Below are 17,397 nucleotides of genomic sequence, written 5' to 3'. Positions count from 1 at the left end.
TTTTTTTTGTACCAGCTCTTCCAGGCCTATCTGTGGATGGGACAGGGAATGGGTGGACCTTTTAGGTTTCAGAATCTTGGTTTTTTGGTGCTTGGTGATGCAATACGGGCTCTCCAGAAGTTAAGGCAGGATCTTAAGTTTAAGGTCAGCCTGGATTGCAGAAATCTTGTATCAAAAACCCGAACGGACAACAAAAGGTTCTATTTGTTTTCTGAGGCCTTCAGCAGCCCAGGGTCAGCACGGGGGAATGCTCCATAGGACTATGATGTGAAGCAGAAGCAGTCCAATTCCCCAAAATCATGGCACCAAAGTGTAACAAGTAAGCAAAACAGTGTTGGAACCTCCTGGAGGAACCGACTCAGGCTGGGATGTTTAGGGAGATTTTTCAGGACAAAATGAGTCTTTCATACTGAACAATCTACTGCCTTTTTGTTGTTTCCTTTGGTGGTGGGCGGTTATAGGTGCACAGCAGGGAGGGCAGCTCAGACAACATTCACAGCTGGGTACAGCAGCAAGTGAGTGCATCTGCGTCTCAGGAACCTGAAAGGCCTTCTCTCCTTCATACTCTTCCATCTAGGAAGACTACCCCGACTTGTCTGACAGAAGGAAACTCCTAGGCTCAGGAAAGGCCAGCAATTTTCAGCACACCAAGAGGTTGAGGGGAGGGACCGTTACACACGCAGCTCTGAAGGGCGGGCCAAGACATATTCTCGCCCCCTTATGGCCACCACATGTTCTGCAACCGTCATTCGTTGATGGGAGTAATGGCGCTCCACATCACGGACACCTGAACCGAGACGTGCAATCCCTCCAAAATATGGCGGCAGCGGCTGGATGGCCTTGTACGGCTAAAGACGCCTCGAGAACCACGTGACCTCTCGCCCCGCACAGTCATGGCCGCCAAGATCCAACTCATGCGATAGTCTGATTGGACAATATGAAAGTGGCCCGCCTCCGGTGTGCGCGCACTCACCGCTTCGATCAATGAGAAAACAGAAACCCTTCAGTTCGAGCCATCTGCGTCACTTCCTCCGCCCCTGCAGCAAGGGATAAGAAACCCTGCGCCAAGACCTCTTCCTTTCCTAGGCGGCTGCCGAAGATGGCGGAGGGGCAGGTTCGGACTCTGCGCGCCGGGCGGTGTGGGGTTGGGGTGGGTTCCAGGAGGGAGCCGAATGGGAGCCCACTGCTCCACTCTGCTTGTGCGATGGGACTTAAGCAAACGTTTTGACGCGAGGGGGTTGTGTAACGTGGGCATAACCAGCCGCGGCAGTCTTTAGGTATGGGACGATGAAAGCCTAGCGTTTTTCCTGGGGAAGACGGGAGTGGGACTCGGGTTCCCAACACCGGAAAGAACTTTTATAGGTTTCATCTCCGGCATTGGGGTGTGGGGACCTTGGAATTGCTCATGCCTGGTATTGTACTTTTGTTAGTGGGAGGCTCCTGTTTTGCATGACTTAGGGTTTTTGTAACATCTAATATTTGGGCTTGTAGCCCTTTTGAGGGTGTTAAATGTTCAGAATTAAGGGGTGAAATGATGAAGCAGACTTGTAAAACAGACTGAGGGAGAAACCTCATGACTTTGAGGGTTGACAGGAGTTGAACTGCACCTTTCCTGCTGTTTTTAGATGTCTTGAGGGTACGTTGTTGCTAAGGAAGTAGATGACGCTGTTTGGGACAGTTTTTCACTTTAAAAATGTAAACGGTAGTGTGCAATGGTTTTCTCTTGTAGTTTGGGTTGTACTGTTCTGCACTGCTCAGAATTGCAGACAGGACAGCCATTGTAGTCTAGCTAACTACAGGTTCGTTTTGTGCTGCTTAGAGCAACAGGTCTGCTCTTAGTGAGAAAGCTGGGGATTTGGTGGGACTAAACAATGGGCTAAAGTCTGAAACCAAGTCTAGACCCTTTGTAGGTCATAGTGTGCCCATGGATCCCAGCTATCCTGAAATTTGAGGCCTGGTAGGGTAACATGAAGTTCCATTTTAAAAAGTCATGTTGTGTGCACATAATAATGTACCTTTGGGACACGTGGTTCATCTGGGTTATAGGCATCCTTGTGGGGAGAGGCACTGTGAAGGGGTTGGTAACTTGGAGTAGGGAAAGCCTACTAAGCCTTCCTCTTTCCACAGGTTCTAGTATTGGATGGCCGGGGCCATCTTCTGGGCCGCCTGGCGGCCATTGTGGCCAAGCAGGTACTGCTGGGTAAGTTTCATTCAACATCCACATTTGCCTGAGAGTCTGTGATGAGCAATAATCACCATCTTTCGTTTGAGTCTCACGACTGTGAGATCAACCCATGCACCGCTCTGAGACTTACTGCCCCTGCTTACTTGGGGTTCATGGCTTAGAAATGATTTTGGAACAGATCTGCATTCCACGAGTGCTCTGTGGCTTTGTTGGGTGTTCAGTGACTTTCCTGACTGTCTCCAACCCCATGCTTTCTAGGCCGAAAGGTGGTGGTTGTACGCTGTGAGGGCATCAACATTTCTGGAAATTTCTACAGAAACAAGTGTGAGTTAGGGCTGGGGTGGTGGGCTTGGGTGGGGCTAAGCAGGTCCTTAGTTGCTTTTTGGACCCAAAAGGCCTCATATACTTTTCCTTCTGACAGTAAAGTATCTGGCCTTTCTCCGAAAGCGGATGAACACCAACCCGTCTCGAGGCCCCTACCACTTCCGAGCCCCAAGCCGCATTTTTTGGCGCACTGTGCGAGGTAAGCTGGTCCCATGGGTGACATGGAGAGCAGGGGAGCATCTGGCAGCTTGTGATGAGGATGTCTCCCACTCATGTTCGAGTTGCCTGACTATGAGACGACTCTACATGCACTACCATCTGAGGCTGGCCTAATGCCCTGCTCCTGAGGTCAGGTGGGTTTCTCAGCACCTCTGATGAGGCCTGCTGCTGTTACACCCACAGGCATGCTGCCGCACAAGACCAAAAGAGGCCAGGCTGCCCTGGAACGCCTCAAGGTGTTGGATGGGATCCCTCCACCCTATGACAAGGTGAGCCTTGCAGGCCTAGCCTCACAGCCTCTCTGCATCTAGCGTCTGTGATGTTCTGTTACCTACATTGTTTGAGCCTCATGAAAACTGCACTGGCTGAGACGCCTGACCCATCAGCCTTCTTACCAAGTGCACCCAACACGTCTCTGAGCCCTTATTTTTTTCTAACAGAAAAAGCGGATGGTGGTCCCTGCTGCCCTCAAGGTTGTGCGGCTGAAGCCTACCAGAAAGGTAAGCTCTAGGCTACAGAATAAACTTGTGGGACCTCAAGACTGGCAGATGATGGTATATTCTCACGATGGTCTTCGGATGCCACAGTGCCGATAATGCCAAAGGCTGAGCTGATGCCAGGAGAGCGTCCATGTTGGGATGAGTCCTTGAAGTAGGGTCCTTAGGCCCTCCAGCTCACTCTGCTGCTGGGGCACATTCCATGTCCTTACAGCCTTGTGCCCCTGCAGTTTGCTTACCTGGGGCGTCTGGCTCATGAGGTCGGGTGGAAGTACCAGGCAGTGACAGCTACTCTGGAGGAGAAACGGAAGGAAAAGGCAAAGATCCATTACCGGAAGAAGAAGCAGCTCTTGGTGAGGATAGAACCTGCACTCCAGGGTTAGGGTGGCCCTGGGACAAAAGCAACAAATCTCTGACACTTGTCTTTTCAAACCACAGAGGCTAAGGAAACAGGCAGAAAAGAATGTGGAGAAGAAAATCTGCAAGTTCACAGAGGTCCTCAAGACCAATGGACTCTTGGTGTGAACCCAATAAAGACTGTTTGTGCCTCATGCCTGCCTGGCCTGCCCTTCCTCCACCGCCGACCAGGGATGTGGGGACCAAAGGGTCCTTAGTCACTGCTCCTGTAGGTAGAGGGTGCATTTAGACAGCTGAGTGAGAGCTCATCACCTGCTTGAGTTTTACATTATTAAAGTGATAACCATGGAATGACCTGATCTTCAGTGTTCAAAATGAGTAGCAGGGCTGCCCCACCCACCTGCCCCAATACCATATTCTGAAGCTATGAGAAGTGAGGGCTACCCACCTGGGCTAGGACTTAGAAGTTCACACTGAAGATGATGGCCACATTCAGGTGCTGCCTTTGCTCCTGCCCAACAGACCACAAGGCAATATTTTTCTGGAGGGTTCTATGTGCTAATAAATTATTTGACTTAAACTGGTGTTTCGCGGTCTGTCTCCTATACAGAAGCAGGGAGGGCAGAGGGGAACTGTAAGACAAGCACTTGTTAGATGGTGCACTGCCACATGGTTTGCCCCTTTTGATCATTGTGGTTGTGATTGGATGTGCCCTGTTGCTCAAGAGGTGCATGTAGAGATCTTGGGCCCTGTTCTAGATGGTTTAAGTCCGCTCCAAAATACTGTCAGGACATAGCAAATGAATAGTGTCTAGGATTAAAGGGGTATAAAGATAGTTGACAGTATGAATCTGGAAGAGGTCAATTTAAGGGCAAATTTAATCAGAAGGCTTGAGGCCAACTTTAGGCCATTAGGCCAGATAAAGGTTAACCAGCCTGGACTAGTGTTTTGGGATTTATCTGTGTGTTGGATGGGATGGAACGGGGATACCAGTAGACTTACTCAGTTTTCTTAAACATTCTGTTACAAACATCAAATCCTTCACATGTTGCCCTATTCTGTGAGACAGGTTTTATGACACCTAGCTGACCTGGGACTTGCCAACTAAAGAAATAGAAATTCTTTTTTTTTTTTTTTTTTTTTGGAGCTGGGGACCGAACCCAGGGCCTTGCGCTTCCTAGGTAAGTGCTCTACCACTGAGCTAAATCCCCAGCCCCAAGAAATAGAAATTCTTAGGCCTCTCCCTGAGTGCTGGGAGTTAAAGGCATTCAGAACTATTCACAAGACGTAGTTCTATTTTAAAAATAACTTTTACTGTCCCAGCTATTACAGAGCTAGAACTGCAAATACTTGAAACTTTGGCAGATAAGCTTTTGCCACTTCTGGCAAAAGGATTAATGGCTTAATCCTCCATTACCTGGAGTGGTCACCTAAGGTAACAATCCTCCAAAAGTAATCAACACATAAACTCATCAAAAGGTACAACAGATCTGCCAGCTGGGCTTCTGGATAGGGAAACCTGAGATACTGTCAACAGACATGAACCTTGTTAATTTATATAACTTAAGGTTCTAGCTACTTGAGCCTTTAAGGTAGGTAACGTGATTTCAAGCACAGCTCAGACAACTTACTGCAAAAATTCAATTGTAGAACCGCAGCTAGTCAGCACAATGCCCATAAACTTTTAATAAAAGGAAAAAGCTAGAAACTGCTCAGTCGACTCTGGCTACTCATGACGTCATAGGGCAGTTAGTCTGGTGTGAAGCAGTTCACTGATTTTCCTGAGACCCGCTCTGCGATGCCCTTACTCTCTGAAAAACTGAATACCAACACGCGGTTCCTAAATCCCACGTGAAACCAGCTGCAGAAGAAACTACTCCGCCCTATGGCTCGCGATACCACATGATGCACTCTCCCAGACAGAACGCTCAACAATGGACTCCTGAGATCTCGCGAGATGATAGGATTCTCTTCCCGCCCCTTAGTCTTTCACTATCATGGCGGCGTACGGACAGTACTAGAATCGCGTGTTCTTGCCGGAAGTACCTCCTACTTCCGCAAGGGGATGACCCTACGCCACTTCCGCTCCGGACCTCGCGTAGTGAATAAGGCAGCCGGGTGTGTTCTTACCTCTCTTTTTCTCAGGCTGCCGGGAAGATGGCGGACATTCAGGTTCGAGCATTTAGCTGTTTTCCCCCGGCGCTTCAGTGTGGAGCTTATTCCTTGGTGTCTCGGTTATCGTACGAATTAGCTGAAGCGAGGATGCCTGCGCATGCCTTCATCTGATAGGCGGATCGAAAGTCTGGGTTCTACACAGTAATGGGGTCTGAACGCTTTGGGTGTTATTCCTTAAAACTCAGGCCCTAACGGATGATAATTTGAGGAGGGAAGAGGGCATCCTGAGGGGCCGAGTCCTGAGGGCAAAGCCGGGGAGACAGGTTTAAGCAGTTTTTTCTCGGTGAGAATTAAACCCCGGGCCTCGTGCGCACTGCTCAAGCGCGCTACCGCAGAAATACAGCCCAGACGACGCTTGCTGTAATTTTAAATGTTGGCGCAGGCCTGGCCTCGAGTCAGATCAGGTCTTAAACCTGCCATCCTACCTCATTCTTCCGAGTACCTGGATGACAGATCTGGCTCAGCTACGAGTACATAAGATGTGATTCCTGAGTGAGTGAACTTGTGTGTTTTGGAGAATCAGTATTGCTGAAACATTGATTCTGATCTCAGCCACGAATTCTGCAAGCTGTGGAGGTTGATAGAACGCAGTGTGTAAGCTAAAATAGATTTGGGGTGGTCGTGGAGCACTGCCCCTCCAGATTGGGCGTTTGGGGGTGAAGGTTGTAAAAAGGTTGGAAGGAAAAATATCTCTGGTCTCCTCAAACTTTAACTGTAACCTCACCAAATTATCCCTACAGACGGAGCGTGCTTACCAAAAGCAGCCTACAATCTTTCAAAACAAGAAACGTGTTTTGCTGGGAGAAACTGGCAAGGAAAAACTCCCTCGGTACTACAAAAACATCGGTCTAGGCTTCAAGACGCCCAAGGAGGTACAGGACCCTCCCAACAGATGAGATTTCATGCAACCCTGCACGTGTGGGAGCACAGCCACCCCGCCCTCTTCCAAGTGGCTGCCCATAGGGCCCCTGGGAATTGTAGTTTGGGCCCTGAGGCTTCAACCTTGGTTCTGTTTAGGAAGTGGTAGTCCAAACCACACTTTCTTATCTGCACAGGCCATCGAGGGCACCTACATAGACAAGAAATGCCCCTTCACTGGTAATGTCTCCATCCGAGGACGGATCCTGTCTGGTGAGTGAGAAGTAAAAGGGTGCATCTTGGTGGCCTGAGTCCAGGGGTGCTGGCATGTGATGTCTGTTCTCACGATGGTCTTCAGATGTCCTCCAGGGCACTGCTGAGACAGCCACTTGGCGAAGCTGATGCCATAAATGGAGCTTCTCAGGAGCCCCACTCAACTGATTTCTACCTGCTAACACCTTTTTTTTTTCCCCAGAGTTGGGGACCGAACCCAGGGCCTTGCGCTTCCTAGGCAAGCGCTCTACCGCTGAGCTAAATCCCCAACCCCCTGCTAACACCTTTATGTTGCCCTCTCCCAGGTGTTGTGACGAAGATGAAGATGCAGAGGACCATTGTCATCCGCCGGGACTATCTCCATTATATCCGAAAGTACAACCGCTTTGAGAAGCGTCACAAGAACATGTCTGTGCACCTGTCCCCCTGTTTCAGGTGATCGTAGTTCTCTGATAGGTTGGGATAATAACTCTGACAGTCACTGGCCAGGCTGGAGGGTACCTGTGTCAGGAAGAGCCCCAGGTGTGAAATGCTGCTGTCTTTAGAACAAAGTGGGGTGTCCTGTGGGCAAAGAGGTGTTGTCCAGGAGTGTATGGACTGCTGGGGGAAGAGGAGCAGCTGCTGGATGTCTGGAAGTAGAAGCTGGAGTTTGTGTTAGTCTTAGCAACCGTTTAGATGGCCATTGGTTGGGTGGAGTGGAGGTGGGCACCCTCAGCCTGTCTGTGGATGAAGGGATCACTGGGGAGGCCCCTCCTGCAGACTTTTTGTCTAACCTACAGGGACGTCCAGATTGGCGACATTGTCACTGTTGGAGAGTGCAGGCCTCTGAGCAAGACTGTTCGATTCAATGTGCTCAAGGTCACCAAGGCTGCTGGCACCAAGAAGCAGTTCCAGAAGTTCTGAGGGGGGACTGTAGCCAATGCTCTAGAACAAATAAAAGTTATTTTCCAACTTACAGAACAGATTTGGAGTCTCTTGTGTCCTGGATCAGAGAGGAGATTTCGGGGCTTAGACCTGAGGGGTTTCCTGAACTGGAGGTGTCTACTGCATTCATTCCCTTGGGCTCTGTGTCTGAGCCTCTAAATCTTGGTGACCAAGTAGACATGGTCAGTTACCTGGTACAGCCGGCCCCTGTTCTGCCCTGTCCCTTGGGAGGAAGTGAGGGTGGAGCCCCTGACCTCAGTTTAGGTCTAAACTCTTCAGTGCCCCAGGGAACCATCTGGGCTTTCCCTAGGGGCCTCTGGTCTTCCCACAGCTGAAGAGTAAGCAGGGCCCACACTCACCTTGGAGGTGAAGACACTTAGGAAGGGGCAAGTTCTTGAGTATCAAGGTCTGCTTGAAGCCCTGTAGTCATTGCCTCCCATTGGGGCTTATGTCCAAGGCAAGAACCCTTTAGAAGGTTGGCCTGTGTGGATGTGGGGGTGATGGGACACCCACTCAGAAAAGAACCCAAGGCACCCCCCCCCCATATGTGAGAAGGGGACAGACCTGGGGAAAAGTCCCTTGGCTGCAGGAGAAGCTGGAGTTGCTGCTGCTGGGGTCCCCAAGTCCCTGTCCCCCAGGCCTGTACCAGGGTCTGAGGCACAGCACTGGTACAAGGGTTGGGAGACAGGGCCTTGAGAAGAGTCCTCTGCAGAGATGCTGCGGAATGCACCGCTTCACCACGGCCTTCTGCCTTTTACCAGGCCGCTGAGGGAGGGGGTTCCTGTCAAAGGAAGTGGGCCTGCATCAAAGCGAGCAGGAAGGGGCAGGGACCGGTCAGGAGGGGGCACCGCCCAAGCTGGGCGCCTGCCAGCCACCCAGGAGTGGAGACACCCAGCAGAGGAGGGACTAGCCTCAGAGCTACGGGGGACAGGGACCCTGAGGAATCTGAAGCCAATTGTTCAGAGGTGTGGCCCCCTCCAGCCGCAGGTGCTTCCGTTCCGGGTGGGGCTCTGTTTACAACAACAGCCCAGCTCCCTTGTTTCCTCCCAGGGGTGGTTGGGGCTTCGCCTTTCAAATTTTCAGAGCCTGTGAGGGGACACCTGAGAAAAGAAAGACCCCTGACGACCCTTAGGCAGTTGTATCATCTGCGGAGTAGAGATTGTGGTCTTGGGCCTTCTTTGCACACCTGAGGAACACAAGTCCCCTGCCTGAGAGCCCAGCAGTTTCCCTACAGCACTCTGGCTTGTCAAACCCCTGTGCCAGCCACACCTCTCCAGGTGGAAGTGTCCTCTCTGGCTTCGTGGTTTTAGATTATTTTGACAGGGTCTTGCTGTGTGTTCCTAGATGGTCTGCAGCCCAGGTTGGCCTCTGACTGGCATCGGTCCCCCCACCTCCTGTCTTCCTGGGTGCTGAGATGTCAGGTGACACAAAGCCCACTTAGGCTTTTAATCACAGACACCTGCTTTCACTTGCCAAGTAATTTCCAGCTCCAATCACATGTAGTCAGTCACGGGTGGTAACCCAGCTGTCAGGGAGGCTGAGCTAAAGCAGGATTGTCAGAAGTCAGAGACTAGTCTGGGCAACACAGACCCTGTCTTAGAATAAAACTAAAAACCTAGGGATGTGGGGCTGGAGAGATGGCTCAGCGGTTAAGAGCACTGTTTGCTCTTCCAGAGATCCTAAGTTCAATTCCCAGCGGCCATATGGTGGCTCACAACCATCTGTAATGGGATCTGATTCCCTCTTCTGGTGTGTCTGAAGACAGCTACAGTGTACTCATATGAATAAAACAAATTTAAAAAAAGAGAGAAGGGTTGGGGATTTAGCTCAGTGGTAGAGCGCTTGCCTAGCAAGCGGAAGGCCCTGGGTTCGGTCCCCAGCTCCGAAAAAAAGAAAAAGAGAGAGAGAGAGAGAGAGAGAGAGAGAGAGAATGAATTGGCACAACATTTGAGGTCATTCTGGTCTGAAAACCCCTGTCTGTTTTTTTGTTTTGTTTTTAAATCTAGGGATGTGGCTCAAAGGTGTAGTGCTTTTCTAGAATGTGACAGTGAGGAGCTGGGGTTGTAACTCCATGGTAAAGGACTTGTCTAGCATGCACAAGGTCCTGGGACCCTCCCCCAGCACCTCATAAACACCGACGGCAAGCAGTCATAATCCCAGCACTTGGGAGGTAGAGACTTGAGGAGGATCAGCAGTTTAAGGCCACAAGAGACTTTGTTCCGAACGAAGCCAGGGTTGATGATACGAATCTTTGATTTTTTTGGTTGGTTGTTTGACAAGACAGGGTTTCTCTGTGTAACAGCCCTGGCTGTCCTGGACCTGCTTTTAGACCAGACTACCCTCAAACTCTACCCACCAAGTGCTGGGTTTCAAGGTGTGTGCCACCACACCCAGCGGTGGTACGTATCTTTGATCCCACAGCTCAAAAGGCAGGCAGAGCTCAGAGTTTGAAGCCAGCCTGTCTGCATAGTGAGAACCTCTTCCGAAAATGAAAATATTATTTATGTGAGTGTGTGCCTGCCACAGACCCCCCATGGGGAGGTCAAGGAATTCAGTTCTCTTCATCATGCGGCCCCCACAAGTCAAACGGGGAGGCCATGATGGTTTGCCATGTAAGTATCTCTACCTACTGAGCCGTCTCGTCTCACTAGCCCACACTTCCTCCTTGATTTTCCTATATAGTGAGTCAAACCTACTTCCTGCCTGTTGGTTGCAAGACCTTAAGGGTGTATATCTGCACATCCAGCCCCTGGAAGTGGGAAATAGGAGGCACCCCAAGATCCAGGTGTTCTGAGACTGAGCCCCTGCACTCACCAGCCTTTGATGAGTGACTCACTCAACCACAAGCCTTGGGTCTCCTCGTCTGTAAATGTCCATACTAGCAGCTGTGCAGGTAGGTCACTCTGTCACCCTTGGGTAGTTGCACCCCTGGGTAGCTGCACAGATCATATGGTTATGACACCTTGTGTCTTTTAGAGCAAGCTCTATGAAGTCATTTAAGTATGCTCCTAGAAGATTCGGTAGCAAATCCTGTCTGGTAGAGAAGACCAGAGTGGAGAAATTGGCTCCAGGCAAAGCTTCTCAGCAGGGTCTTGGGTGTTTTGTTTTGTTTTGTTTTGTAGCCAGGGTTCCTCTGTGTAGCCGTGGCTGTTTTGGAACTTGCTTTTGTAGAACAGGCTGGCCTCAAACTCACAAAGAACTTCCTGCTTCTGCCTCCCAAATGCTGGGATTAAAAGTACATCACCACCACCCAGCACAGGGTCCTGGTTTAGTGACAGCAGACTTTGGCCCACCCACTGCAGACAGGGCAGGCCTGGCCTAGCTCACACTGTGGCCTGGTCTGGCCATGTGTAGAACTTTCTTTGGGGGGCAGAACAGCCAGGCAGTATTGCTGCTCCCCCTTTTTTTGTTTCTTTGTGTTTGTCTTGTTTTGAGACAGTTGCTGTCTCTCTCTGTTAATGAGACTACCAGAGAATTCTCTGATTAGCCTAGGCTAGCCTCAAATTCATAGCCATCCTGCCACTGCCTCCAAAATGGTGGGATTGCAGGTGGGTATGATACCCTGGCTCCTGGTGGGCTGTGACAAGGGCCACCCCAGACAACATGGGGTGCAGAACCAGTCTTTGTTCTGAGACAGGGTCTCCACATAGCCCTGGCTGATGTGGAACTCACCAAATAGGACAGAACGGCCTTGAACTCACAGAGATCGACTTGCCTCAGCCTCCCAAATGCTGAGATTAAAGGCCTGTGCTACCACACCTAGCTGGTTTTGTTTTTTAATTTTGTTCAGTTTTGTTTTGAAATAGGGCCTCATTATGTAGCTTAGGCTATCCTCAAACTGTGGCAATACTCCCGCCTCTCATTTAAAAAAAAAAAAAAAAGAGTCTCACTCAATTCAGGTTGGCCTTGCAGCCTATAAGTTTCTGAGGATGGCCTTGAACTTCTTTTTTCGGGGCTGGGGACCGAACCCAGGACCTTGCGCTTCCTAGTTTGTTTTTTTTAAAGATTTATTCATTTATTACATATAAGTACACTGTAGCTGTCTTCAGATACACCAGAAGAGGGCATCGGATCTCTTTACAGATGGTTGTGAGCCACCATGTGGTTGCTGGGAATTGAACTCAGGACCTCTGGAAGAGCAGTTAGTGCTCTTAACCACTGAGCAATCTCTCCATCCCGACCTTGAACTTCTTTTTTTTTTTTTTTTTTTCTTTTTTTTCTTTTTCTTTTTTTGGAGCTGGGGACCGAACCCAGAGCCTTGCGCTTGCTAGGCAAGCGCTCTACCACTGAGCTAAATCCCCAACCCCCGACCTTGAACTTCTGACCGTGCTGCTTTAACTTCTTGAATGTCAAGATGACAGGTGTTCTCCACCATGCCCCATTTATGTGGGATGGAAACCAAGGCAAGAATTCTACCAGCTGAAACACACACACACACACACACACACACACACACACACACACACACACACACACACCCCAAGCTCAAAATCAGGATACTTTAAAAAAAATTTTAGCCAGGCACTGATAGGGCACACCTTTGACCCCAGCACTCAGGAGGCAGAGGCAAACAGATCTCTGAGTTTGAAGCCAGCCTGGTCTACACAGCAAGTTCCAGGGCAGCCAGGGCTACACAGAGAAAACCTGTCTTGAACAACAAAAGCAAAACAGTTTTTACAGCTATTTAGTGAATACATATTTGTACCATGGAGTGCATGTGGAGGAGGCTTGTCCTGTCTAGCATGGGCTGGGCTCTCTGCTGGAGAAAATGCAGCACCTAGGAATGCACTGTTTCTTTCTTTCTTTTTTTTTTTTTTTTTCTTTTCTTTTTTTCGGAGCTGGGGACTGAACCCAGGGCCTTGCGCTTGCTAGGCAAGCGCTCTACCTCTGAGCTAAATCCCCAACCCCAGAATGCACTGTTTCTTATGCAGAGTTCAACAGAGAAGCTGGGTTACTGCACACAGTTGAACAAGGAGGTAGCTTGAGCTTATCTCTGCCCGGTCCGTTTCTGTAGGGGAGAGGTCTTGAGGCCATAAACATCTGGGAGAAAGCTACTGGTCTTTTCTGCACACACCATCAACAGTCACACATGGGCCAGGGATAGGTTTCCCCCACATCCCTCCACTTGGTCCTCACACTCTCAGGGCCTCCAACGCTCCTCCCAGAGATGGGGAAAAACGTTCACGAGTCACCTGAGTCTCTCTTGCCCCATTTTAAATGCTGGGAATCAAGCATGGGTAGCATGGGTAGCCAGGCTTGACAGTGGCGCCGTCTCACCAGAACCTTCTGCCTTCATTCCTGCTACTAAATCTACTCATTCAAAACTGAAAGTTTCATACACATCGCGCCCAAATAAAAACTTTTAAAAAGACATTAAATACAAAAATCCATATGTGCCTGAGTATGTAAGTGCATGGTGTGATTTAAGCATGGACACTGATTGAGAAAGACACTTAGAGAAAGCCATACACATCTGAGTGCAGCTATGGGCTTCTCAAGAGAGGATCCCCGTGAGGTGCCTTACACCAACATCTTTGTTAGATTTATTTTTAGTCTGTGCCTGTGGTCAGACGGCTTCCAGAGGTCAGTTCCTCCCACCACGTGGCTTCCAGAGATTGAACCCAGGTCTTGGGACTTGCATGGTAAGCACTTTTACCCATGTATTATCTCACCGGCCCTGGGCAAACACTTAAGAGTTTCCCCCACCTCTTTTCAGTAAATGACCTCCGATGGTGATAAAGACACAGCAGGTCCCCTTGTGACACAGGGCACTTAAGAAATTTCTGTACAGAACACAAAGTTTATAGTCTTGTTTGTAAAATTCCCAGAAAATAGGTTCACAGCTGGGAAAGGAGTAAGAAATTCGGGGGTCATGTATGCTTGGCCTGAAGGACAGTTCGTTACAATGTTATATTCCTCTCCGAGGTATTGCTACATACAAAGAATGTTGTCCTGTTGTTACCAACCTTCACCATAAATTTGAATAATTATCCTGGCTTGCTTTCTCCTTCCTTCTTTTTTTTTTCTTTCTTTCTTTCTTTCTTTCTTTCTTCCTTCCTTTCTTTTTTTTTTTTTTTTTTTTTTTGAGATAGGGACTCACTTTGTACTTTTTTTTTTTTATGTAATAAGCAAAGGCGAGGTTTATTACGGAGATCTATTACGGAGATCTCCGGGCCGACACATAACCCGCGCAGGAGACAGAGGTGTCGACCCACTTTTGTACTTTTGACTGGCCTGGAAGATCCTCCTGCCTCTGCCCAAGTGCTGGGATTAAAGGTGTGCACCACTACTCTTGGCCCTGGCTTTCTTTATCTTTTTTTATTTTTATTTTTGGAGCTGGGCACCGAACCCAGGGCCTTGCGCTTGCTAGGCAAGTGCTCTACCACTGAGCTAAATCCCCAACCCCTTTCTTTATCTTTTTAAATGTATTTCATGCCAGTGGGTGTTTTGCCTGCATGGATGTCTGTACATCACCAGCAGGCCAGAAGGCATCATATCCACGTCCCCTGGAACTAAAATTACAGAAGGTTGAGAGGCGCCATGTGGAGCGGGGAACCGAACTGGTCATCTGCAAGAATAACCAGTGCTGGGGTTGGGGATTTGGCTCAGTGGTAGAGCGCTTGCCTAGGAAGCGCAAGGCCCTGGGTTCGGTCCCCAGCTCCAAAAAAAAAAAAAAAAAAGAATAACCAGTGCTGTTCATTGATGAGCCCTCTCTCTAGCCCAGGGAAATTCTTTTTTTTTTTTTTAAGATTTATTTACTTGGGGTTGGGGATTTAGTTCAGTGGTAGAGCGCTTGCAAGGCCCTGGGTTCGGTCCCCAGCTCCGAAAAAAAAGAAAAAAAAAAAGATTTATTTACTTATTATATGTAAGTACACTGTAGCTGTTTTCAGACACACCAGAAGAGGGCATCAGAACTCTTTACAGATGGTTGTGAGCCACCATGTGGTTGCTGGGAACTGAACTCAGGACCTCTGGAGGAGCAGTCAGTGCTCTTAACCGCTGAGCCATCTCCCCAGCCCCTGGAAAATTCTTATTACACTCGTTTTTGTATATGTCATAGTATATGTATGAAAGGTCAGAGGACAGCTTTCGATAGTCAGGAACCATATAGGTTCCTGGGGATCAAACTTGGGACGTCAGGATTGGTTTAGCAGCAGGAATTTCTGTCCACTAAACATTGTTGGTTCTTTGTGCTACATTTTGGTCCTTTATTTCTTCAAAATGTAGGAAACATTTCTCCTGCCGCTAGGGCATTGCTGGCTGAATTCACCAAGACAAAGGAGGCCTTATTAGCTGGGCTGAGATGCAGAAGCAGGACTGAGAAGTGGAGAGACACTGTCAGCAGAGTTCTGGGGCTGCTTCTGGAATAGCGTTTCTCTGTCACCGTGGCCTGGTTCTTACTCACGTCTTATCAGGTAGGACACCTGTGCAGCTCATGGCATGGCCACATGGGTGTCTCACTTTGCTGAGGAGTAAGTCTGACATATGGGTTGTCCCTTCTCGGGACTGGCTATCAGCAAGCATGGGTCACAGGATCAAACTTCCCTTCCAACCATTTAAGTGTGCTTATTAAAGAATAGCATTCAGCCAGGAAGATGGCTCAGCAGGTAAAAGTGCTTGCCATGCAAGCCCTACGACCTTCCTTTGATCTCCAGGAACCTCTTGGTGAAAGGAGAAATAGAATTCCAAAGAGGGGGGGGTTGGGGGGGTTGGGGATTTGGCTCAGTGGTAGAGCCCTTGCCTAGGAAGCGCAAGGCCCTGGGTTCGGTCCCCAGCTCCGAAAAAAAAAAAAAAACAAAAAAAAAAAAACAAACAAACAAACAAAAAAAAGAATTCCAAAGAGCTAGCCTCTGACATCTACATGTGCCATGGCATTCCAGTGTACTTGTGTGCGCGCTCTCTCTCTCTCTCTCTCTCTCTCTCTCTCTCTCTCTTTCTCTCTCTCTCTCTCACACACACACACATACACATAAACTTTTGGATAAAAAGAATGGAACAGGGGCCGGAGAGACGGCTCAGCAGTTTAGAGCAGTGGCTGCTCTTCCAGAGGACCCTAGACTCATTTCCCAGCACACACATGGAGGCTCACAACCATCCTTGACTACAGTTCCAAGGAATCCCACATCCGGCCTCCATTGGCACCAAGCATGCCCAACGTGCAGAGATATACATGCAGACAAGCCATTCATACACACAAAATTAAAAGAGAGAAAACCTTAAGACAAAGAAAAGAGTCCTTATTAGGCGTGAGGCTGCCTGTGTTGGTTATCTAGAAACTGCACGAACAGTAGCTGAGGACGTGTCTCCCTTGGTAGGGATCGCTTTGCAAGAATGAGCAGTTAGTTCAGATTCCCGGCACCGTGTAAAAGCCTGGCATGATAGCCCACGGTACCCCACATCGTGATCCCAGCAAAGGTTCCAAAGACTTCAAGAGGGACACTAAGGCGGATTACCTGGGAATAAAGAGTTTATCAGGGGTTGGGGATTTAGCTCAGTGGTAGAGCACTTGCCTAGGAAGCGCAAGGCCCTGGGTTCTGTCCCCAGCTCCGGAAAAAAAAAAAAAAAAGAAAGAAAGAAAAAAAAATAAGTCAAGAGTTTATCAGTAGTTATTAATGCCTCAGACAGACAGACAGGCAGGCAGGCAGGCAGGCAGCCAGGGAGGCAGGAAGGCTATAGCATAGAAAGGGTCTAAGGAAAGAAATGGAGCCCAAGTGGCAGAGGATTTTTTTTTTTTTTTTTTTTTTTTGCACCTTTTTGAGAGTGAGAAAGGTTCCACAGCCAGACTCTGGGAGGGGGAGGGGGAGAGGAGCAGCCTGCACTAACTTTGATGTAAACTTACTTCTTAGGGCCTGCTCCCACCCCTCCCACCCACCACTACCCCATGTCTGGATGGGAACTAGGCAGGGCCTCACAGGCTATATTCATTCAGTAGGGCATCTGTAAGTATCTTTGAAAAGAGCTGCTGCTCTTCTGGAGGTCCTGAGTTCAAATCCCAGCAACCACGTGGTGGCTCACAACCATCTGTAATGAGATCTGATGCCCTCTTCTGGTGTGCATGAAGACAGCTACAGTGTACTCATATATAGTAAGTAAATCTTAAAAAAAAAAAAAAGGGGTTGGGGATTTGGCTCAGTGGTAGAGTGCTTGCCTAAGAAGCGCAAGGCCCTGGGTTCGGTCCCCAGCTCCGAAAAAAAGAAAAGGGGAAAAAAAAAGAAAAAAAAAAAGAAAGAAAGAAAAGAAAAGGGCTGCTGGAGCCTGAGCAGATCCCCCCTCTAATACTGGGGGTGGGGTGAGGGGATTGGGTAGCAAAGAACTTTGGGCTTCAGGTTCAGCGAGAGACCCTGTCTCAAACCAAACAAAAGCAAAGGTGGTGAGAGAAAACCTTGGAGACTCATTAGTGTCTGGAGGTATTTATGGGTGAGTTTCCCTACGAGTCATTCGAAGACAAGGCAGTTATGTCCACCAGAAAGGAGGAAGCTGCTGTCTGACCTTCTGGGAGTGGGAGGTGAACTGGGCTCAGACAGACCCACAGGGACAGGGCTCGCGTGTACCTTGACTGCAGCCGACGAGTTGGCAAGATCGGGT

The 17,397-nt window shown here is 49.1% G+C and overlaps 2 protein-coding genes and 6 non-coding genes across 9 annotated transcripts; 7 read left to right on the top strand and 1 right to left on the bottom strand.

The window, feature by feature from the left end:
- The first annotated feature begins 1,023 nt into the window (after nucleotides 1-1,023).
- Nucleotides 1,024-3,776, top strand: Rpl13a (ribosomal protein L13A). 2 transcript variants are annotated; one of them, XR_005487745.2, is made up of 8 exons: nucleotides 1,024-1,114; nucleotides 2,128-2,200; nucleotides 2,444-2,509; nucleotides 2,607-2,708; nucleotides 2,912-2,997; nucleotides 3,169-3,228; nucleotides 3,440-3,578; nucleotides 3,664-3,776. XR_005487745.2 is itself a non-coding variant. In NM_173340.2 (8 exons), the coding sequence occupies exons 1-8, from the start codon at nucleotides 1,100-1,102 to the stop codon at nucleotides 3,748-3,750; spliced, it is 612 nt and encodes a 203-aa protein (NP_775462.2). In that variant the 5' UTR covers nucleotides 1,086-1,099; the 3' UTR covers nucleotides 3,751-3,776. The 2 variants fall into 2 exon arrangements, 1 of the variants encoding a protein (NP_775462.2); NM_173340.2 differs by having other exon boundaries at nucleotides 1,086-1,114; nucleotides 3,456-3,578.
- LOC120100339 (small nucleolar RNA Z195/SNORD33/SNORD32 family) lies at nucleotides 2,232-2,314 on the top strand. Its single transcript, XR_005500109.1, has one exon. It is a non-coding gene; the product is annotated as a small nucleolar RNA Z195/SNORD33/SNORD32 family (small nucleolar RNA).
- Snord33 (small nucleolar RNA, C/D box 33) lies at nucleotides 2,753-2,837 on the top strand. The gene has a single exon (XR_005500108.1). It is a non-coding gene; the product is annotated as a small nucleolar RNA Z195/SNORD33/SNORD32 family (small nucleolar RNA).
- Nucleotides 3,038-3,104, top strand: LOC120100340 (small nucleolar RNA SNORD34). Its single transcript, XR_005500110.1, has one exon. It is a non-coding gene; the product is annotated as a small nucleolar RNA SNORD34 (small nucleolar RNA).
- Nucleotides 3,272-3,351, top strand: Snord35a (small nucleolar RNA, C/D box 35A). Its single transcript, XR_005500116.1, has one exon. It is a non-coding gene; the product is annotated as a small nucleolar RNA SNORD35 (small nucleolar RNA).
- Nucleotides 3,777-5,737: 1,961 nt separating the features above from the next.
- On the top strand, nucleotides 5,738-7,846 carry Rps11 (ribosomal protein S11). Its single transcript, NM_031110.1, has 5 exons — nucleotides 5,738-5,754; nucleotides 6,498-6,629; nucleotides 6,813-6,888; nucleotides 7,194-7,323; nucleotides 7,668-7,846. Exons 1-5 carry the CDS (start codon nucleotides 5,740-5,742, stop codon nucleotides 7,789-7,791), a joined length of 477 nt encoding a protein of 158 aa, NP_112372.1. The 5' UTR covers nucleotides 5,738-5,739; the 3' UTR covers nucleotides 7,792-7,846.
- Snord35b (small nucleolar RNA, C/D box 35B) lies at nucleotides 6,940-7,026 on the top strand. Its single transcript, XR_005500115.1, has one exon. It is a non-coding gene; the product is annotated as a small nucleolar RNA SNORD35 (small nucleolar RNA).
- Nucleotides 7,847-8,427: 581 nt separating the features above from the next.
- Mir150 (microRNA 150) lies at nucleotides 8,428-8,512 on the bottom strand. Its single transcript, NR_031893.1, has one exon. It is a non-coding gene; the product is annotated as a microRNA 150 (primary transcript).
- Between the last annotated feature and the right edge of the window lie 8,885 nt (nucleotides 8,513-17,397).

The sequence above is a fragment of the Rattus norvegicus genome, chromosome 1 (genome assembly GCF_036323735.1).
Source record: "Rattus norvegicus strain BN/NHsdMcwi chromosome 1, GRCr8, whole genome shotgun sequence".
Taxonomy (NCBI): Eukaryota; Metazoa; Chordata; class Mammalia; order Rodentia; family Muridae; genus Rattus; species Rattus norvegicus.
Note: the sequence above shows the minus strand (reverse complement) of the source record. Positions and strands in the feature narration are given on the sequence as shown.